Consider the following 22,543-nt stretch of genomic DNA (forward strand, 5'->3'; position numbering starts at 1 on the left):
GGGAAAGGGGGAGAAAATATGATGGAAAGGGCTCAAGGGTTGAGATAAGGACAGGGAGATCACTCAAAAATTATTGTCACGGGCAAAACAGACTCAGCATAGGGAGATTAATATAATTTATTACCTACTATTAACAAACTAGAGTAGTGAGAAATAAACAACAACAACAAAAAACTAGAAACACCTTCCACCCATCCACCCTCTTCTACGTCCTCCCCCTGAGTGGCACAGGGGAATGTGGAATGGGGGCTGCAGTCAGTCTGTGACATTTTGTCTCCAATGCTCCTTTGTCAGTATGTATCAGTACAGGCTGGGGGATGACCTGCTGGAGAAGAGCTCTGCAGAGAAGGACCTGGGAGTCCTGGTCGATGACGGGTTGGCCATGAGCCATCAGTGTGCCCTGGTGGCCAAGAAGGCCAATGGGATCCTGGCGTGCATTAAAAGGAGCGTGGCCAGCAGGTCAAGGGAGGTGATCCTCCCCCTCTACTCTGCCCTGGTCAGGCCTCACCTGGAATACTGTGTCCAGTTCCGGGCTCCACGGTACAAACAAGACAGGGATCTCCTGGAAAGAGTCCAGCTGAGGGCCACAAAAATGATACATGGCCTGGAACATGTTCCCTACGAGGAAAAGCTGAGAGACTTCGGTCTGTTCAGCCTTGAGAAAAGAAGACTGAGAGGGATGCACCAGGATGTAAACATCTTATTAATGTTTACAAATAACTTAAGTGTGGGAGACAGAGGGATTTGGCCAACCTCTTTTCAGTGGTTTGTGGGGATAGGACAAGGGGTAATGGCCACAAAATGGATCACAGGAAGATTCGCACCAATATGCAAAAGAACCAATATGTGCACCAAAGAACCAATATTCTGTACCAATATGCGAAAGAAAGTCACCTGTGAAGGTGACGGAGCACTGGAACAGGCTGCCCAGGGAGGTTGTGGAGTCTCCTTCTCTGGAGATACTCAAGGCCCATCTGGATGACTACCTAGGCAACCTGCTCTAGGCAAGCTGCTTTGGCAGGGGGGTTGGACCCGATGATCTCTTGAGGTCCCTTCCAACCCCTACAATTCTGTGATTATGTGATTTACAGTCACTGCCGCTGCTCCAACATGGGGTCTGATCCCTCCCACAGGATGCCATCCTTTCCGAACTGATCCTGTGTGGGATTCTCTCAGGCAGCAGCTCTTCAAGCACTGCTCCAGCACGGGTCCCCCACGGGCGGCAGCTCCCCCCAGACCCCCTGCTCCTGCGTGGGCTCCTCTCCACGGGCTGCAGCTCCGGCCCGGGGCCTGCTCCTGCGGGGGCTCTCCATGGGCCGCAGCCTCCTCCAGGCCACATCCACCTGCTCCACCGGGGGCTCCTCCACCCACGGGCTGCAGCGTGGAGATCTGCTCCATGTGGGACCCGTGGGCTGCAGGGGGACAGCCTGCTCCACCAGGGGCCTCTCCACAGGCCGCAGGGGAACTGCTGCTGCGTGCCTGGAGCACCTCCTGCCCTCCTGCTGTACTGACCATGGGGGCTGCAGGGCTGTTTCTCACTCCTTGCTCTCCCAGCTGCTGTTGCACAGCGGTTTTTTTTCCCATTTCTTAAATCTGCTCTCACAGAGGCACAAATGACATCGTTTATTGGCTCAGCTCTGGCCAGCTGTAGATCCCTTTGGAGCTGGCTGAAACTGGACCTTGAAATACGGGGCAGCTCCTGGATTCTTCTCAAGAGGGCAACCCCTGCATACTCCCACTACCAAAACCTACCAAAGCCACGTAAACTCAATACAAGGAGACAGGGCATAAGGTACTTTGATATGACTAGTACCAGGTATAGGGCACTGCAGCTTCCAAGGACGGGATTAGCTTGTGGTGTTAAGATATATTGGAAAGAAACACAGAAGATGTATATGCTGTTGTGATCCACAGGGTTACGATATATCTGTATTTTCACCCAGCATTCAAGCCACAATTATCACTAGCTCAATCATTAAGATGTTTATTGTCACAAATTAATGTACTGAGAAAATAATCCATAACCAGAAAATACAAGCTGCTCTCTGTGTTGCAGTATCTCCTTGGCCAAATCCAATGGAGGCACAGGAAGTTTTTAATATCCATAAAGTGATAGTAGCAGAAATTAGGAGAAGGCTGAGGTGACCTTAATTTTACTGGGCTGCACCAGGCACCCCAGCACGGCTCCACACCCCTCTTGAGAGGGGGGACGCCTGTGGATGTGACTGTCGGACAGCACAACCTGCCTAACCACCTGGACCAAGCAGCCTCCAAGCAGCAGGGACACCCCCACTGCAGCCATCCACCATTTCGGCCGTCTCTGCAGCCAACCCCCAGCCCGGGCCCGGAAGCACGTTTACCAGCGCCGCGCCGGGCAGCGCTGCCTTTTCTCGTCATTTCCCCTCCGTGCAGGCAGCGCTTGTGCCGCTCGGTCCCGCCGAGAGAAGGACGCCCACGGGGTGAGGGAGCGGGGGGCCGCGAAGGGGCTGCGGGGGGCCCGGGCTCGCGGTGGCCGCCGGCGCCCCGCGGGTGTTGTGGAAGCGGCCGGGAACCGCAGCCGGGTGGGGGGGCTGCGCTTGGTCGGGGGAGCCCCTCTCAGCTCCGGGGTGGTCCCTGTCGTCCCGCAGGCCGGTCGCTCGCCCGTCAAGATGTCGTACATGCTCCCGCACTTACACAACGGCTGGCAGGTGGACCAGGCCATCCTGTCGGAAGAGGACCGAGTCGTGGTCATCCGCTTCGGGCACGACTGGGATCCGACGTGCATGAAGATGGACGAGGTGTTGTACAGCATTGCCGAGAAGGTAACCCGGAGCTGTACCGCGGGAGGGACGCTTTCAGCTCTCGGTGTTTTAAGTGGCTTATGCAGAGTCTGAGGTGGATTGTAATTTGGTTTCTGGAGAGGTATTCCTGCATTAGGAGGTAGCAATGGAGCTGTTTGGCTCACTTTCCTGAGCATCTCCTAAAGCTGCCGACTACCCTGATGTTTATAACATTTAGCGTCATGAAAAGCGTTGCAAGTTCAGAAGTCATGGTCACTAACTGTTAATAAAACATCACCTAATGAAAGTTATCGTTCAAACAGAGGCAAGTGCTTGGCAATAGGACTGTCATGGCTCTAGGTAATGCAGCACTATTGCTTTACAATCAGAGTACGTAGTAACTTCAGGCTTCCATTAACTTTAAAAGTTACATTCATACTGACACTTAAAAATGGTAAAATCCTGGCGAAGTTCTGGCTGGTGTTGATTAATGTATCAGTGATATCCTTTCTGGAAATAGATGGCGCTCTCTTGAGTTGCATGGGCTGTAATCAACTTTAGGAGCAAGATGCTGAAGCTGATTTCAGATAGAAACTGAATGCCTGCTGACAGCCCGTTTCTCACTTAAGAAAGAGATATTGAAGAAAAATTAGACTGTGTTTACATACTTTAAAAGGCAAATCAGAGCTGATTGTGCATTTAGTAAAGGCTTTGCATGGTGATACGCGTAGAAAACCGAGAGCTCTTCTCTACCTGAATCACACAGGAAAAAAAAACAAGAAATCTGAATTGGGAGTGGTTACAATTAAACTTGGGTAGGAAAAGGAGTCAGCTATTTTCATGTCAAATTATGTGTACTCCATAACTTACACATAGATCTTCTTGTGGTATTCTCCTTTCTATTCTAATGGTGTTGTTAAATAGGTGTACTTCTGTCTCTAAAATCCCTATGTTAAGTATCTATGTCTGTAGTGAAACGTGAAGATATGATAGAATACAGTAAGGAGTTGTGACATGGTTTAACTTAGACTTTTTTTGTGTTTAATGTGGTGGGAGTGTCTGAGAGCACTTTTAGTATTTGCTTTTGGCAGGATGCTTGGCAATTTGGCAGACATTTTGGCAGGTAGGGGTGACTGGGGGATGAAAGAACAATGTAACTTGTTATTTAAAAATCTCCCTCTGCAGAATTGGCAGATTAAAGGGGGAGATCCTTCCTCATCCTCTTGCTTACAAGCCATATTCGGATCTCTGCTGTTTTAAAGAGTGAGTAAATGTTCAATTGTACAGGTGTTTATACAGAGAATAACACAGAATGTTAAGATGCTGTAATTACATGCTATATTTGAAGAAAACACAGCCATATTTTACTTTTTTTTTTTTTTACATTTGAGGGTAGCGGTAATATTATCTATACTTTAAAATATGAAATCAGGTGGGCCGTTCTGTTGGTTTTTACTTTTTTGTTTGTTTCTTTGAATCCTTTAGGGAAAAGAAACCAGAACACCATATGAAAATACAAAGCAGATTATTCTCCTTTAAATGTATTTCACTGATAGTTAACCTATAACTTTTTTTTCAATGTTAAACATGAAAAAGAGGCATGGTTTCAAAGAGTTTCAAAACAAACAATTTTAAGATGATGGATGTTTTGGTTGAAACCCAGCCAAAACAAAAATCTAAGAACTTGAGTTTCACCAGATTCCCCTGGAACACCTTATTTTTTTTTTCAGAGAAGGCTCAAAATTGCAAAAGCCCATTCCTTGCAATGATTTGCTTTGGCTGCTAAATTTCTTTATTACCTTTTCTTTAAAATAATATACAATCCTACCCTGGTTTGAAGCCAGGTCACTTCACTGAATAGGTTGTATTGGGTGAGTGTTGCATTAGGGAGGATTGTTCAAATGTTTTGCGTTTACTTAACCATAATCAGAAGTGTGAACAGCTGTGGCTTTTGCTCAAGCATTAGTTGTACCTCTGCCTTTCTGTTAAAGTTAGAGGAAAACTGGGGGGGGGGGGGTGGAGAAGCAAAGGAGAGGAGGAAAAAATAAAACCCAAAACATTGGCATTATAGTTACTAGTGTTTATCGTTAAAGTTGAGCAAAGCTAATCCATTTACTTATGCCTATGTTTTTCAAAATTGTTAGCTCTATGCGTTACATTTAGTAGTATAATGTCTTCTACCATATAAATTTAACACCTAAATTTACAGCATAGTTGGAATGAGAAAATTGTCTGACAACAACGCAGACCTTCAAGTTTCTAGTTAATGGTGTTTACAGCCTCTTTCAGTTCAGTGGTGCAAGTCTGCTAGGGTTCTTCAACTTGAATCAATTGTTGCAAAAGCTATTCATAGTTCCTCTTTTTTTTTTCCTGTGATTTCTTTGTCCATAGGACATCTAAACATGAAAAAAAGGTCTAGAAACTTTTTAGGAAGATATAATATTAGTTCTTGACGCAGATTTCTGTAGGTATTTGCTGTATGCATTTTGGGCCTTAAGTCAAGAGAAATTTCTTCTTACTTCTTCAAGGGAGTTGAAATTAAAACAAAAGATGGCTTTACCTCTACCAGAAATACAAAGAAAGTTAATGTGATCCTTGCAATTCATCCTAGTCTTTGGTCATGCTGTGGCAATCTGATGTTGCATTAAATTTATTGGAATGATAATGAAATTTTGCAGGAGAAATGATATTTATTTTATCTGGCATCTGATTTTTCCCGTGTTTGCATCTTTTATTTACCAGCTAAGTATGAGACAGGATCTACAGAATCTGTATATTAAGTTCAGCTATATCTGATGTTAAGTGTCCTATATATTCCTCTGCTTTATAGTCTTGAGGCATTCCATTTAAAGATTTAATAGTAGTCCACTGAAACAGATACAGTTCTGTAAAGCATTAAAATACTGGCCTGTAACTATGGTGAAGGAGTAATGTACTTTAGTTTCTGTGTATATTTGTTGAATAACGTAGATTAATATGTGAAACTACTGTAATTAAGGGGAAAAAATCAAAACAAAACCAAAATTAAAGCTCAATCTATGAAAATAAATTTTGATAAATTTTGTATCTGTGTTGCTGTCTGGCTTTTTATCCCCTATTCTCTCCTGTCCCCAGGGAGAGCAGCTACAATGGTCTTGTCAGACAAAGTTTTTGAATTGAAAGATGGATAAAGGATGTCATAAATAAATACACCTACAAGTTCTCTCCCTTGTTTTTCTGTTGAAAATGGGTTTTTATCTTCAGGTGTTGAGAAAGTGGTACTGTTTGAAAGAAGGTATATCCAGTGGAGTTTTTTTTTTCGTCAGAAAGAAGCAAACTTATTATATCCCAGTGTGTGTTATGAGGTTAAGTACTTTCACAATAAACTTGGGTTGTTATGTGTTCAACTTCTAAAACACCACAAGATTTTTGCACATCGTACAGCATATTTTTTGTTTAAATTCGGTACCTTAGTGGAGTCTGAATTGTTACAACTTTAACTGTTTTTTGCAGTGTGGTTTGCTTCCTCAGAGTTGTGTTTTAATTCTTGCTCTGATGTCCCCGTATCGTATATGTAGTTAAAACTTAAGAAAGAATTTCTAAGCAACTGCTGCCTTGAAATGATAGCAAAGCTTGTTCTGCCTTGAAATGATAGCAAAGGGATGTAGTTTTGAGCTGACAGCTCTCTGGAACAAGGATTCATGTTGCGGTGGATGGGGAGAATTTAAGATATAAGGAGTAAGTCTCCATATACTTAATAGCTCAAGTATAGATGAACTCCTGCTTCTGTGCCAGCTTGAATCCAGAAAGACTTGAATTGCTTTTGCTTAAAAAGCCTAGGCTAAACAAGCCTTAGAAAATAAAGCTGGCTCTGTGGGAAGGTAGCTCAGGTGCTCTGTACTACTGTTTTTGTTCCAATACAGTGGCTGAGATAGTAAGCACTCCTTCAGGCTGTAAAACTGGTCAGTACTGTGTAGAGACATTTGAGTAGTTCTGCAGGGCTTGCCTCTAAATAGTGTTGAAATAAAATGCCTCTCAGTGACAAGCGTGCTCAGTCTGGCATGCCACTGAACAGTAGATATTATGTTCCACTGTGGTGCTTCTGCATCACCCTTTCCATTTTTAGCCCCTTACCTATCTCTCTATCTATTTCATTCTTAGGCCTGAATGCCAACCTTATGTTCCATATGTTGTAGGGATCTGTGGCAAGGCTGATATCATGGGTAAATTTGGCAGCCAGTGCCCAAGTACAGAACAAAACGCATCCTTTTTCAAGGCAATTGGAAGCTAAGTGGTTTCAGAGGGGTAAATGCTGTAAAATAGTATCTCTTCATTGTGGTGCTTGATTCTAGTCATCAGATCTGAAATCAAGAAACGTCGGGGAAAAATAGAATTTTTAAACCTCTGAATTAAAATTTGTGTTTTATCTAGCTTTGAGGTCTGCTTTAGACATCATAAAAGGTTTTGAGCAAGCCACTGTGTGTCATCAGTTCCACTTCTTTAAAGTGAATAGCCTTTTTCTTTTATTTCGATGTAGGAGAGAAGGAAGATTCAGTTAATGTCTGAGATACTTGGATTATGTTGGTAACTTGCATATATGCTGTGCAAAGGTGATTCAGATGAAACAGTCCTCTTGAGTGATTTTTAGTTAATAATTTTAAAGTATCCGAGTTTCAGAAAATAATACACTCTTTAATTCTGGTTCTTTTTTCTAAAACTATATTATATTATATTATACTATTATACTATGCTGCTGCGGCTTGTTAATAGTGACAAGCATTTCTGGTTCTGCAGCAGTTTGACTAAATCAAATGTACATAATATAAAACTAACTTTAAAAGTTTTGTTGTTTTAGTACTATGTGAAGTACAAAGTTCTTGGAAGTAAAATCTTAGTTTAAGACTTGTAGTAATACTTGGTTCAACTTAAAACCATTTTCTTGTCTCCAAATTAAAAATAATTGTCCAAAGATTGTTTAGCTTGTAAGAATTGCCAAATTACTGTGTTGTTGCAGAAATTTCCGCACACAGTAAAGCTGTACTGCTGATGCTAATAATATCAGTAGGAGGGAAGGAGAAATAATAGGAGAAAATTAAAACAGGCTCTTCAAGTTACTTTTTTAAACCTGTCTTTTGCCTCCTAAGGTTAACCAGAGAGTAACTTCAGTCAATTCTCAGTCAAATTGTTCATTTTGAACATTCTCGTAAGTTTGTTAGAAATATTTCATGTAAAATTGAAATGGGAATGAATAATTAATTCAGAGAATGTTTAGTCTGAGTATGATACTATGGCTAACTTGGGTTTTTAAGGCTTTACCTTTTGACTGGTTTGGAACATTTTTAAAATAGGATGGTTTCATTAGATTATACCAATAATGTAAGCTTATCAATGGCTCCATAATAGCACAATAAAAACTATTTAAATGGTGCTTCAACCCAGAAGAGATTTGACTTCTTTTCGCTACTTATTTTCAAAATACTTTTGAAAATAATACTTATTTTCACCTTTAAAGTGTGATTGTTTTTTATAATGCAGAAACTGTTCTGAAGTCTGTCAAAATTTATTTACTATGTGCTGCTGTTTTTTTTGTGAATGAGCATCTCCACACTTTCTCAATTGAGGTGTTTGCTAGGATGTTTAAGTACAGGATACACCATGAATAAGATTTTTCTCATGCAGTCTAATCCTGTTTTCTGGGCTAAAATAAAACATCTTTACATCAACCAGAAATTACACTTACCATAGCACTTCCAGATGCTAGATAGCAAAGGTAGCAAGTAAAAAGCACTTTGAAGCAGTAAGATTGTCACAAATCTTAGACCAGTTATATTTCAGGCATTGCATAGTCAAATGGGAAGGATGAAGATAGTGTTTCTATCTAAGGATGGAGGTAGAGTGCATCCATGGAACAGTGCATGAATATTTAATTATATACCTTAAAGGTCTGTGTAATCTAGATGCCTGCAGTCATGTATTTTAATTTATGTGTATGTATTAACTTCTGCTGTACCTTCACGTGTATAAACTAAGTTTAGAAACTAAGGCCTAAGGCTTCCTTATGGTCAAACATGCTCTGTATAGAAAACAAAAACATGACAGTTTTCTTTCAGGGATTAAGACATTCACTGTGAAAGTAAAGGGGAAGAATCTAGAAATTCTGGAAAATGAAAACCTATCTTAACCAGAATTGCCTAGAGAACAGCTTCTCATCAGGGTATTTTTTCATTATCAATTAAAATTTCAATCTCCTGTTTTCAGCTTTACAACTGTCAAAAACATTAGTTTTTATTACTAAATTATCGGTTTTATTTTCATTTATAATGAGCCTAGTTAAATTAGGTAGTTTAGAGGAGAAAAAAAGCTTGGAGGTAGGCACCAAGACATTTTAGATGATTAATTTTTCTGAAGTGTGTAAGCAGCTGACAACAGAGGTAAAATGTGTAAATGTGTAAAATGGGTAAAATGTGTCAGCAGTTTTTTTTTTTTAAGTAGTTACTTGTTTAGAGCTGTGCATGTCACTGTAAGGTCGCAGCTGTATACAAAGGCTTGTTTCTCTGGATGTTCATTTAGCATAGTCTCTTTCCATTTGAAACTGGATGTGAAATTAACATGTTGGCTGTATCTAAGGGTATTTTCCATGTAATTGGTCCTTGTGTGGTTAAAAAGAATGACAAGACCGTTTACTGTGATTTTTTACTGTGTTAACTGTAAAAATAAACATTGCAATTATGAAAGCCTAGGTCTTTTAATCACTAATACAATTAATCAAAGGCTTGTTAATATATATTGCTTTTGTATTTCCTGTTTCTTTTGTTTAGGTAAAAAACTTTGCTGTTATTTATCTTGTGGATATCACTGAAGTACCAGACTTCAACAAGATGTATGAATTGTACGATCCCTGTACAGTCATGTTTTTCTTCAGGTACATGATGGTTTTAGAATATAACTCAGCTGTGAATGTGTCTTTAGTACAGTGTCTCAGTAGAACTATAGATCATTTCCAAATGCATATCAGCATACTGATGCTTATGTTTGTTTATGTTGCTCTAGAAAAGAACAAACTCTTTATCAGAGAGTATACTCATAGGAAAAGGGGTAATTGCTTTAAACTGAAACGTAGATTTACATTAGACGTAGGAAGAAAATTTTACTGGGAGGGTAGTGAGGGATTGGAACAGGTTGCCCAGAGAAGCTGTGGATGCCCCATCCCTGGAAGTGTTCAAGGTCAGGGTGGATGGGGCTTTGAGCAACCTGCTCCAGTGGAAGGTGTCCCTGCCTGTCGTGGGGGGGAGGGCTTGAAATAGGTGATCTTTAAGGTCCTTTCCAATCCAAACCATTCTAGTATTATACGATTGAATAGGCAAATGACTTGTTTTCCAATTAGCATAGTAACAGTATTTTGATGATAAAGCACAAATTAGTGATAGTGAAAACTGTTTTTATTATGCTTTGGGTATTGTTGTAACTCTTAAAAAAAACACTATTGTTGTTGTAACTCTTAAAAAAAGTTTAAAACTCTTACACTTTTAACTCTTAAAAAAAGTTGTAACTCTTAAAAAAAACACATGCTGCAGTAATATAGGAGTCAACCTTGTCAAACTTGCTCTAAAGATATACCCAAAGTACTAAAATTTCTCGAGCTATGGCACCCACTTTGGTGTAAAACATACTACTGGTAAGTGTGGGATTCTTGCGTTAGATAGTAGTGGGAAAGAAATACAAATAATAAGGAATATACTGAAGAATAATTGTATTGAGTAGCATTCTTGTTGTGGGAGCATGTTTGCAGTCTTTGTTCTAGCTTTAGGAATAGGCAATAAAACGTCAATTTGAGGGTGACAGGAGCGGATACCTTTTCTTTGACACTTATAACCTCATTGTTATAAGGCTTCTTTTGAAATCTACAAAGCATTCTTAGGGGGATAGATAAAGTTTCTTTTTGAATTGTAACTCTATTAACCTGTTTGGTTTCTTCTCTCCCTGTAAAGGAACAAACACATCATGATTGATTTAGGTACAGGTAATAACAACAAGATCAACTGGGCAATGGAAGATAAGCAAGAGATGATTGACATTATAGAAACTGTTTATAGAGGAGCCCGAAAAGGTCGAGGCTTGGTGGTATCGCCAAAAGATTATTCCACTAAATACAGATACTGACACGTCTTTGGGGCAGCCTTTTCTTTTAGCCCCTGCATCTACTGAAATTTATTATTGTGTATGTGCGTACTATATATATGTCTATTTAAAACAAAAAAAAAACGGAAAAAAAACAACCTCAAATCGTTCAACTTTGAGCATATTTGAATTATTTAAAAGCTTTGAATTTTGTTTTGAAAAGGTAGAAGACAAATCCTGGAACTGTCTGACTGCAGTAATACTGTAGCTGTATTATTTTTTTTTTGACATTTACTCTGTGTTGACCTTTTGGTATGATGCATTTTTGTACACAAAAAGCCTGTTTGTAGAAAAACATTTCAACTGTCTTTGCTTGCTTTTGTTGCATAAATACCTGAGAAAATTATAGTATAGCTTTTTTTAAGAAGAATAAAACGAGGTCCACTGATATGCCTTAATGTTCTTTAAAGTTGAGAATGAAAACAAATGTAATTGGATGCAAAATCATAATCTTAAAGATAAAGGCTTGTCACTTTTTTGTGGATTTTCTTGCATAGCGTCTTGGTCTTTTGTATCCAGTAACAAAAGGGAATATATTAAGGTGCATTTGTTAATATTTAACAAAGCTAAATAAAAACATCTTCAGTGATCCCCCCACCCCTCAATCAACTTTATTAAGTTGTGGTGGTGGAATTTCTTTTTCATGGTGATTATGTATGCTAGTCATTTGAAATACGTCATAGTAGATTCTGATCCAAAGGGTAATTTCAGTTCTGGAGCTGGTTGCATAGTTGATGCTTGAAGAAAGGATGAACTGTGCTTTCTCTAGAGCTGAATTTGTCTAATGGTAGAGGGAAGTGTTCATGTACTCATGAAACTTGGATTGGATTCCACTGTGGTATGGATTTTGAAGTTTCCATACATGTTTCTGGTAACTTCGGTTTCACAGGAATGGAGTCACTGTTGGTTTGTTATTTTCATGTTTGTTATTGGTTTTTGTTTGTTAGTTTTTTTTTTTAAACTGATACATGAATATTTAGAGAATTAATGAAAAGCAAGCCAGACTGTGCAAGAAATCAGGTATGTGTATTTTGAATCCAGTTTGTCACAAAATGAAGTGTTCAAAACAGAATTTCTACTTCTGCTGTCCATTCTTGACAGGAAAGTAAATACTATTCAAACTATTTCAAAGGTTTTATCAAACTAGCTTAGTACACAATGTTAAAGAATGGAATTAAGTCTAGTTATTCTTAGAGTTGCTTCCATAAACCTAAATAGAAAATTTACTCTGTTACTGTCTAAGCACACACAATTCATTAATGACTTGGTTGCATATTCTGTATTGCCAGTTGCTTACAGGCTTATCCACAGAGATAGAGTTTTTTATACTTTGTCTTCCCAGTGATAGCAAGGCTGACCTACAGTGTGATCTCAATCCATGTGATTTTAGCAAGACACTGTAATATGGTTAGGCCATAAATATTTTGGTACTCAGATTATAAACCATTTCAACAAACTAGTCTAGTGGATGGCAACTTTGGTACAGTTGGGTTCATTTTCTAATGTGAAGAATTTGAGCATCAAAATGGCACATGCAAGTGGAAAAGCACTGTCATAGAAGGAGCTTGTTATTCTGAGAACGCTTAAAAATGCAACAAAGAAATATGATGAAAATTTTAATATTAATATTAAATGAAATACACTTTCTACATTGAAAAGGTTTGTGACTGGTAAGCTTGCTGTATAGGATAGTTTTCTATCATAATATTGTTTTTGCCTCCCCTGAAACGTGGTTCATTCCTCATTACAGGAATTACAGTTTGGATGAATAAACCCAGCTTCTATCATGGCATGGTGCAAGTGTGTTAGTTTTCACTGATACTTTTTGTGACTGATTGCAAGCAATGACACATTCGCTGCAGTGCTGTTCTCCCATTATCTTTCTTGATCACATCCTCATTTCAGTGCTGCAAAGAAACAGTGAATAAGTAGGTTAGTGGTTTAATTATTCATGAATGTGATTCAGCATAAAATAAGATCTCTATACAGTTAAATATACAGTTAAATACATCTTCATGAGACTCTTTCCATATTTGCAAAAATAATTTCACAGCTTATCACCAGAAAAAAGGCAGGATAAATAGACACCAAAATTACTTCAACATATTTACAGACATTTCTGTCTTTCACTGCATAAGCGATCTCAGTTGGTTTAAATCAGTAAAGCCTGCAACAAGAGGAAGAAGGCAACATCAGCACGTACGGAACTGTAAAACAATGCTGAGCTAAATACCAAAGAACACCAGCTAAGGCATACATCTGGGGGGATCATTTGTAACAGACAGCAATATAAAATCTATCATGCAGCCCACCTACTCATACTACTGAGTATTTGACAACAATACTTAAGTTGTCCTTGTTAACTTCCACCTCACATTTCATTGCTGCAAAGAATAAATCATTGCTCTGGTCTGGGCAAGGTGTTTATGAGGTGTGCTCTGAGTCACACGGGGAAGCTGTAGCAGGTTTAAAAGAGATGTACATAAATTTATACCACAGAGAATCCTCAGCCGCATCTGTTAGCATACTTGAGAGACAGGAATAGTGGACAGGAATGCTTTAAGCCACGCACATTTTCTTACAAATATACAGCCTCAGTTTATGTATTTTGGATTAGTTTGCACAGCAAGCTACAGTTTGGGTTCTGCAAAAGTGGTAGCATATTTTGGCTCTTGGGGAAAAACAAATCCAGGGTAACTTTAAATATTTTAAATAAATTCTCAGTATATATTAAAATCCAAGTAACTGCAGGTATAGTAAATACATAAACACCACTTTCATGCTAGGTGCTGCCCATACTTCAAAACTGAGTAGAAATACATATAATACAGGAAAAGTAAAGTTTCTTTACTCTTGACTCTTCATCGGTATTCTCTATCCCAGCCTCTGTCATTAGGTCAGCAACGTGCTTCTCGAGGTCATCAATGCGCTCGCCCATTTCTTCCAGTAAGAAGTTAAAGATAACTAAGAAATATGAATGCTATGATTGTATTTTTTCTTCTATGAGAAAAATATGGAGCTTTCTTCAAGATGCCTCAGCCTTTTACTTACTTGTGTTCAACATTAATGCAAGGTGAAGCTCACAGGTGTAGCACAAGATTGTTTTATAACAAGACAATCCTACTTTCTCTTGAAACAGGGAAGCATTCAAGTTCTATATGTTTTCAAATGCTTTCCTGTCTGCCTATGAGTGAACTGGAGTATCTTCTGAGTAAAAGATTGTTTTCTGTCCAAGGAACTATTTTAGGTAATGCCATATGGTCATCATAAATAATCAAAATATAACTGCTGCTAAACACTTATTTTTCTTCTCTTACACTAAAGATGCAACTTCCTGAAAGTGGGGAGTTTCAGAAGAGTAAAATGTGGTGAGTCTGTAGTTTCAGAAAGCAGAGACAGATCTTGTTAACCACATCTAATGAGAAAGCTCAGTGACCCTTCACACCTTTTTTTTTTTTTTATTTGTGCTTACCTTCCCAAACTCAGGAGCCTAACAGAGTTGTTTCTAACCCACTGACATGCAACGATACACTAATTTAAATGCATTTTTGAAGATGGCTCTTTTTAAAATGTATCTTCAGAATAGTTGCACATGATTTGTCCTGTACTTTACTTGAAAGCTAGAATTGATGTACAGGGACTAGCTCACCAGGACCGATCCAGCTTTTAGTAAAATCTTTTTTAGGATTTCCTTAGTAAAGGAAAAAAAGAAATAGGGTACACTTCAGCTGTCTTCATATTATAGGCGTCTAACAACATCAATCATATCTTAATTTGATATTCTGAAAAAAAAAAAGCACATCCTGATTTTAAAAAGAAAAGAAAACAACAACAAAACTCCTTACATCTATTTGGTAACCCACAGAAGGGAAGGGAAAGCAAACCTATCCCTGTGGAGGAACTACACCTCCAGAAGTTACAAAACTTAGCTCACAGAACTAGTAACCCAGATTAAAAAGAGGATATTTCTCAGCGTTATCTTTTCAGTCAGAGCTTGAAAATTCTCCTGCAGCTGACACAGCAGACTCTCCGCCTAGGAAAAAAGAAATGATGAGATAAAAAGCAGGACGGTCCCACCAAGGCCCCGGACAGGAGGGAGGCGCGGCGGGGGTCAGCCCTCGCACAGCCGCGGCTCTCGCTCCCTCCCTCCCTCCCTCGTACTGCCGGCCTCCCCAGGCGCAAACCCCGTACCTCCCCGGCTCCCCGAAGGGAAAGCCGCGCGCCCCGTGGGCTTTTTGCCTTTCTCCATCCTATTCCTCCAGGGCAGCCGCTCCGCTGCAGGCGGGGGGGCCCGCTGAGGCCGCCCCAATGCGAGGCAGGCGCCTGACCGGGGGGAACCCAGCCCGGCCCGGCGTTCCGAGGGGCAGCCCCGAGCCGTGGGCGCCCCGACCCCCTCTGTCCCAAGCCCCCCCCTCCGCCGGCCGCAGGGCCTCCCTGCCGGAGCGAGCCCCGAGCTCACCAGCTGCGGGAGGTCCCCCGCGCCCGGCGGCTCGGCGGCCGCCATCGCTCGCGGTGCCGCGCCGCGCCCCGCTGCCCGCCTCCCCAGGCAGGTGAGCGCCCCGCCGGGGCCGGGCCGGGCCGCGTCGGTGTCTGTCAGGCAGCTGTGGGAAGTAGGAAGCAGGTTTTGTGTGTTTCTCATCTCCTGACAAACCGCTGGCGTTGCTTGCTCCGACCTGAGAGTGGGATTAGTGTCTTCCCCGGCTGGCTTTCAGCCTGGCCTCACGTTTGTCTGAGCTCACGGTTGGACTCGATGGTTTTGAGAGGACTATCGAGTAAATGCTGGTAGCTACTACTACAAAGTTAGTACTAGCTGGACTTTCTGTTCACTTATTTGTAAGGCATTACGGATAGAGCTGGTGATTCTTCAGCTCTTTCAACCCTGTAAAACTTGAGAGGTATGGCAAGGCTAGAAAAAACGGTCTCATAAATGTTCTCACAAAACAACTATTTTTGGTTAAAGAATCATTAAATTTTATTTACCTGTGGTATTCCTTTTTTTTTTTTTCTTTTTCTTTTTTTTTTCCCCAAAATAGTTGTGCAAGGCAATAAATAAGGATATTGGGGTTTGATCTTCAGGGGTCTTACAGCTTCACAGGACAGAAGTGATCATTTAAATGAAGAAAAAAGTTTGTCAATTAATAAGGCCGGAGCTCTTTTTTTTTTTTTTTTTTAAGTTTGTTTCCTTTTTCCTTGTAATTAGTTTTGTAATACAGAGTGGCCCAAATACCTGTGCTCTTTGAAGCTTGTTGCACCAGAACTTCTAAACAGACAGGACCAAAGGCATTGACAAGAATTGGGTGCTGCCTCCTAGCAGCCCAGCTAGCACGTAGGTCATCCATGGTTTTCAACTTTGCAGCACAAAAACCTCCCGGTCTATCTATTGCAAAGGTGTCTTACTGTATGTAGAGTATTCCAGGTGCTGTAACTGTTGCCTGATGCAAATGAAGAGGTTTTCAATTTACAGTGCCTGTATAATTAGAATATTACTGTTGGGCAATAGCTTTCCTTAGTCTGTTTTTCACAGATGTGCCAAATACGTAACAGTGCTTTCCTCCATAATAATTCTCTCTGCTGAGCTAGTAACCTCAAATGCTGGAAGGATTATCTTTTGTAAGTCTACTAGTTGGTATCTTTCTTAATAAACATAATTGTTTTTCTTTTTGACTTTATCCTACCTGATTTAGGAGGGAGTGGTAATCTCTGTGGTGAGATTCTGGCATCAAAACAAATCTCCCCTTTGCTACCTGCTTCCCATAATCACGGCATCTCCTCTGTCCATCCTTATCTTCCTACTCTTGCAGATTCTTCTCTTTGCCTTTCCTGTTGTAGAAAGAAAAATCAAGCAAGTTTTTCAGAGTTTGAGTAATCTAGCAGCATCACACTGCTCTAGAAGTCTTCCAGATAAAACAATTTGAAAAATAAATCTATGTTGATATGCTTTGCATTTGTACGTAGCAACTCGCTGCATCCACATAGCTTTTTCATTCTGTTGCATAAATAATAAGAAACAATTTTTGCTTCTTATGTGTTTATTAGTTGCTGATAGATCTCCTTCCCCTTAAGAGTAGATAGTAGAGCTGTACTGTTTTTGCATTTTTACTCCAGATAACAACAATAGTCTTGCTGGTTTTCCCACTTGCCAGAACAGCTACGTAAGCTTCCCTCTTATGCAGCTGCATTTTCCCCTTGAGGCAGTTGAAAAGATTCTGGCTCCTTGGGTCAAGCTATCTTGAATAAAGGCGTAGAGTCCTATTTGTGGTGAAGAGCTTGCAGATGTACAGAAACATCTGGAAATATGGAGGATTCATCATACAAACAACAAGCTCGTGAGAATTGCACTAAACCTCTGTAGTGCAGCATTTTAGCAATGACTAGGTAAGACTCCAACTAGTTCTCCTTGTTGGTGAGGCAGGTAACTGGGGTCATGACAAAAAACAAACAAACAAACAAACAACAACAAAACCCACAAGATATTTGGCCAGTACAGCAATGGAAGAAGGACAATTTAAAGTGTGAAGGAGACTGGAGAATAAAGGAAATATTCATCATGCTTTCCCCTGCCTCCCCCCCCCCCCCCCCCCCCCCGGTTCTTTTGTTTTATGGCCTCCATAAATAAATTTAATAGTTAGTTTAACAGTGTGCCCTGGCAGCTAAAAGTGCCAAACATATCCTGGGGTGCATCAAGCATAGCATTACTAGCTGGCCGAGGGAAGTGATTGTCTTGCTCTGCGCTGGTGTACTCACAGTGCTCACCTTTGAGTACTGTGTGCAGTTATAAACACCACAATATAAGGACATAAAACTATTAGCATCCAGAGGAAGGCTACCAACATGGTGAAGGGTCTAGAGGGCATGAGGTATGAGGAGCGGCTGAGGTCCCTTGGTTTGCTCAGCCCAGAGCAGAGCAGGCTGAGGGGAGGCCTCATGGCGGCCTGCAGCTCCTTCAGGAGGGGAGTGGAGGGGCAGGCGCTGAGCTCTGCTCTCTGGGGACAGCGACAGGGCCCGAGGGAACAGCATGGAGCTGGGACAGGGGAGGGTCAGGCTGGGGGTTAGGGAAAGGTTCTGCACCCACAGGGTGGTCGGGCACTGGGACAGGCTCCTCAGGGCAGCGGTCACAGCACTGAGCCTGCTGGAGTTCAAGAAGTGTTTGGACAATGCTCTCAGACATATGGTGGTCAGCCCTCTGTGGAGCCAGTAGTTGGACACGATGATCCTTGAGGGTCCCTTCCAATTCAGGATATTCTATGACTCTGAAACATGTAGTCGTGTATGGCTAGTACAAAGCTGTTTTTATGGAGTAGAAATAAAAGTGTTTGTAAATCCAAAAAATGGTTGTGGAAAAGTTCCAAAGTTCAGCAAACCTAAGAATAGAGGGGACAAACAGAAGAGAGTTTTGCTTAGCAAAGAATATCCTTAAAATAGCATTCTCAGCTTGGCCCTGCTGTCCACTGTTCTCTCCCTCCTTACAGGGCTTAATTTTTCAGAGCTGAGCTGTTACATTCATTTCCAGGGTCTGAAATCCAGGAATATAAATGAACTGTATTTTAAAGAGTTGTCCATGTTAGGAGTGCATTCATGGGCTAATAGAACCCGAGCAAAAATGTTTTTATTTTTTTATTGGTTTCAAAGGCATAGGTTTAAATGAGAACCCATAAATAGCCAGTGCTACTAGTATTTATGAGTACTTACTCCAATAAGTAAAGAACAATTCATTTATTAAAAGGGAAGTTGATGTCGGTAATGAATACAAAAACAGATTTTGGGGGGGCCAGAGAGAGGAAGAGATTTGACAATGTAAATTCAATTCCCATCCAAAATAGGCTCTATGTTACTTTCTTTCAGAAGAAGTCTTGGACTTTAGTCTCTTTCAATTTAAAAATGTCCTTGGTATGAAGCGCATGAAATAAAAATAAAAATGAGTTGACCTAGAAACTGGGGAGCCATCTTCTTACATCCTATTTCAGAATGGTAGGCCTGTACTATGAACTCTTCAAACTGTGCTTTTATGATACCCAGAGCATACTTCTTGCTCTTTCCTAGGGAAATTCCAGTCCCTCTCATTCTGGAAGGAGATGTCTGGGCAGCAAGACAGGAAGTAAAAATATTTTTAAGCATTTACAGTTCTACATTCTGTCAATGCCATTACTATAAAGACACCATGCTGTAAAAGCCCGCAGTGTGGGGAGAGAGAGGAATTGTTTTGTAGAAAAGCATTATTCTTGTTGTTCAGGTATTATGTAAAGTCCCTTCCCTTTCCTCTTTGCTGACAAATGAGATTTTATATAACAGGAGTCAGGAATCCTTCAGTCGTATACTTGGAGCATGTCTGGCTCAAGGCTGCTTTGGAGCAGTGGTGGTGATGGAGAGAGAGCTTCCCAACAACAACAAAACAACAAAAAACAACCCAAACATGTGTTTGGTAAGAAAGAGATCAGGAAATTTAATCTTAGAAGGAGACAGGAAGGCAAGCATTCCTGGGACACCATGGTGTGGTAGCAGCTTGTCATACTGTAGATCAGAAGGCGGTATGCAAATCGCGCTGCAGCTTTTGGGGGTTTTGCATTTTTTATTGGGAGGGTGGCACAGGCACGAGCAATTGTTAAAATTTTATTCTGAAGAGAAGTGGTCTAGGTACAAGCTAGTTCTTGCACCACAGATGTGCTATTTCTGCTACCAAATCGGACAGTTGGGTGTTTGCGTTGTGCTTTGCTTGGTCTTTCCCTGTCTCTTAGGAAGTCTCTCTTACATCACAGTTTGCAGTCATTGTTTGGAAGGATATAATGTGCAGAAAAAACATCTGTCATTGCTAGGTAATCAGATTTTGTATGTTGAAATCCTAAATGTAGCTGGTGTTTCTTGCAAGCTGTGAATGTTTATTTCTCTTGACTCGGCATAATCTAGTTCACTGAAAACATGTTCCACTGGAATACTCACTGGTGAAGGCATCAGTTTTCTTTCATCTGGTAACATCAGGAGAAGTAATGTTATTGTTATTTGAAAGTATGGAAAGGTGTGGTGAGTGAAATGCAAATGCTTCAGGCATGGAGAAGAGCAGTTGAGGTCAGCAGTGTCTGGCAGATCTAACACTTTGAAAGGTGAGTCATTTGAGGTGAAGATTAAAAACCTGGGTGTTTGTGCATGTTTCAAATCTCAAGTTCTGCGTCTCTGAGGAGAAAGGAGTAATTCCGGTGGTCAGGAAACCTGATTTCTGATTGACACGTTCTGCCTTCAGCGAGGTTGTTGCTTTTTGTTTCTGCTGCTCATGAATCCCCTAAATGTGAAGCTTGTTCACTCAGCCCCTTTCTACAAATTTCTCCAGAAAGAAAACTGTCAGGGTTAAAGATATTCTTTATGAGAAGTTCCTTGTGGGAAGTAGGGTGTCATGTATCACCAAGTAACTGTAAGAGAAAATAGGGTATAGTTTTCTCTCTAAGTATTCTGCACTGGGGATAAATGTGCGTTTGTAGGAGGAGCAGAACGCCCACCTGCAGATGCTTCGGCTATGGAGACTGGAGTGGTAGTGTCCTTTGGCTGTGAGAAGAGTTTTGTATAACTCGTAGCTGCGTGAAATCACCTGTCTAGCTGCTGTTGACCAAACTATTATGCTGTAATCCAGAAATCTCGAGCTCTCTTTCTCAGGCATGGGTGGTAAAAGATGCTACTTGTGCTGTTTTCTGCTCCAACCTTGTCCCTACTGTCCTTGAGCAGTGATGGTAGAGGGGCATTTGTTGTGCGGTTCCTGTCCTGAACTGCTGCAGGAGGGGACTGGAGGACAAATCCACAGTGGAGAAGGGAACAATGTCTGTCCCTGTGGCCCACCAGTGGCACACCTGGCACCGGATCTGGAGTTTACATTCAAATCACCCTGCAGTCTTGCTTCTTATGCTTGGATATTGTAGGTGCCAGATGGAGCTTTCCTGAAGAAAAAAACGTGTGACAGGTAAGGATCTGCCTGTGTCCCACCACACTGGTGAGGCAAAGCAGCTTTTGCAGCATAGGGATGGTGATCCAGCTTCACATGGGAAGGCCCCCTGCTCAAATCCCATAGCCTTGCCTGTCTTTGTGTAGGTGCCTCATGGCCACCGCAGAATGTATGTTTTATATGCAGAGATTAAATGTGGTATGGGTGTGGGCAGGGGTATGATGGAAAGAGTACAAAATTTGATGAAAAGGCCTGTGCTGAAGAGGTTGGAATCTGGGCAAAAGATGGAATAGTTCTGCTGGTGGGAGGTGGTGAGTGATTGCCATTGCATCACTTGTTTTTCTTCATGTACTAAACTGTCTTTATCTCAACCCATTAGTTTTTTTTTTTCTTGCTTATGCCCTTTTGATTCTTTCCCCCATCCTGTTGGAGTGAGCAGCTGTGTAGGGTCTTTGCTGCTGCCTGGGGTCAGCCCACCACAATGTCTCTTTCCTCAGTATCAAAAGCCCCTTGCTGAATGCAGTGGTCCAGTAGTTAGTAAGTGTTTTGCACTGGGGAGTGAAGTGAGGGAGAGAGAGACAGTACAGGGCTCTTTTTGCATCTCAATAATGAAGGCCTGATGACAACAAATGGCTTAATAAAACAGCTGTTTTTATAAGACAGTATAAGAAGAGGAATATAGATAGCAAGTAAATCTAGTGCCCCTTCAAATGCTGGGCACCATATGTTCATGCAGCATCAGATGGACCCTGGATGGATGTTCCCAAGGGATGCTGTGCAGTTCCTGTCCATAGAGAGAAGCTCCTTCTTTTTGGTCCTTCGAGCTATTAAATAATTCTCCTACAAGTGAACAGCTCCATTTATAAAAGTTGTTTACATGACAACTCCTTCCCGCACTGTTAGATAAAGGCAAGGCCACACAGGTGGAGTGGTCACCAGTGCCAGGTGGGGGCTGCCCGCTGGCTGCTCTGCCACCAGGAGCTGGCTGAGGTGATTCTGCAGTCAAGGGACACAGCGACGCAGCAAAGTGGAGCATGCCACCACTATGTGGAGTGAGAGAGAGATGGGCTTGTATGCCAGACACGTTTTGTAGGTCTGTCCTAAAAATGGAGAGGGAATTCCTTGTCATACCAGTGGGTGTTGCACCCACATTTATACTCACTGGTCTGTGGAGATTTTGGTCAGTTTACAAAGAACAGAGCAGAAGGAGAAAGAAAAAGTGGTGAAGATGAGCAATAAAACAGCGTCTCCCATTAATGTTAGTTTGATTCTTTCTATCAGTTGGAAAATCGGGGGCTCACCTGTGCTTCGAACAGTCCAGGAGGCAGCTTCTGCCACCAGCTGCAACAGGGTTGCTTTAGAAAATCAAGTGTGGAGTGAAGAGGACAGCTGATTTAGCGATAATGCATCTTGGTAGGAATGGTCAATTTCAATGTACTTAAGACTCATTTACTTGTTTTATGAACAGTACAGTGAATATTTCCTTTTAATCCCACTGTGACTCTATTTATAGGATGAGATAAGATGTGATAACTGAAGGGAATTTTGGCTACTGCAGGAATTCACATAACCCTTATGACAGCATTTATTGTGCAATGCATTCAAGGCTTGGACCTTATCTGCACTGTGTCTTTAGTCTGTCTTGCAGGGACTTCCTATGTTTGCTTCAGTGTAACATCATTTGTCTAATGTGGATTATAAAATA

At 41.2% G+C, this 22,543-nt stretch overlaps 2 protein-coding genes across 3 annotated transcripts; one reads left to right on the top strand and one right to left on the bottom strand.

Moving 5' to 3' along the window:
- Positions 1–2,203: 2,203 nt before the first annotated feature.
- TXNL4A (thioredoxin like 4A) lies at positions 2,204–11,528 on the top strand. 2 transcript variants are annotated; one of them, XM_035549852.2, is made up of 4 exons: positions 2,204–2,459; positions 2,628–2,801; positions 9,557–9,660; positions 10,727–11,528. In XM_035549852.2, exons 2-4 carry the CDS (start codon positions 2,649–2,651, stop codon positions 10,896–10,898), a joined length of 429 nt encoding a protein of 142 aa, XP_035405745.1. In that variant the 5' UTR covers positions 2,204–2,459; positions 2,628–2,648; the 3' UTR covers positions 10,899–11,528. The 2 variants fall into 2 exon arrangements, with proteins under 2 accessions (XP_035405745.1, XP_035405748.1); XM_035549855.2 differs by lacking the exon at positions 2,204–2,459 and adding an exon at positions 3,945–4,022 and having other exon boundaries at positions 2,654–2,801.
- A 1,015-nt stretch (positions 11,529–12,543) lies between these two features.
- On the bottom strand, positions 12,544–15,420 carry HSBP1L1 (heat shock factor binding protein 1 like 1). The gene is made up of 4 exons (XM_035549856.2): positions 15,376–15,420; positions 14,883–14,949; positions 13,768–13,862; positions 12,544–12,823 (listed from the first exon to the last, which is right to left on the bottom strand). Exons 1-4 carry the CDS (start codon positions 15,418–15,420, stop codon positions 12,818–12,820), a joined length of 213 nt encoding a protein of 70 aa, XP_035405749.1. The 3' UTR covers positions 12,544–12,817.
- Between the last annotated feature and the right edge of the window lie 7,123 nt (positions 15,421–22,543).

Source organism: Cygnus atratus, chromosome 2 (assembly GCF_013377495.2).
Source record: "Cygnus atratus isolate AKBS03 ecotype Queensland, Australia chromosome 2, CAtr_DNAZoo_HiC_assembly, whole genome shotgun sequence".
NCBI classification, from domain to species: Eukaryota; Metazoa; Chordata; class Aves; order Anseriformes; family Anatidae; genus Cygnus; species Cygnus atratus.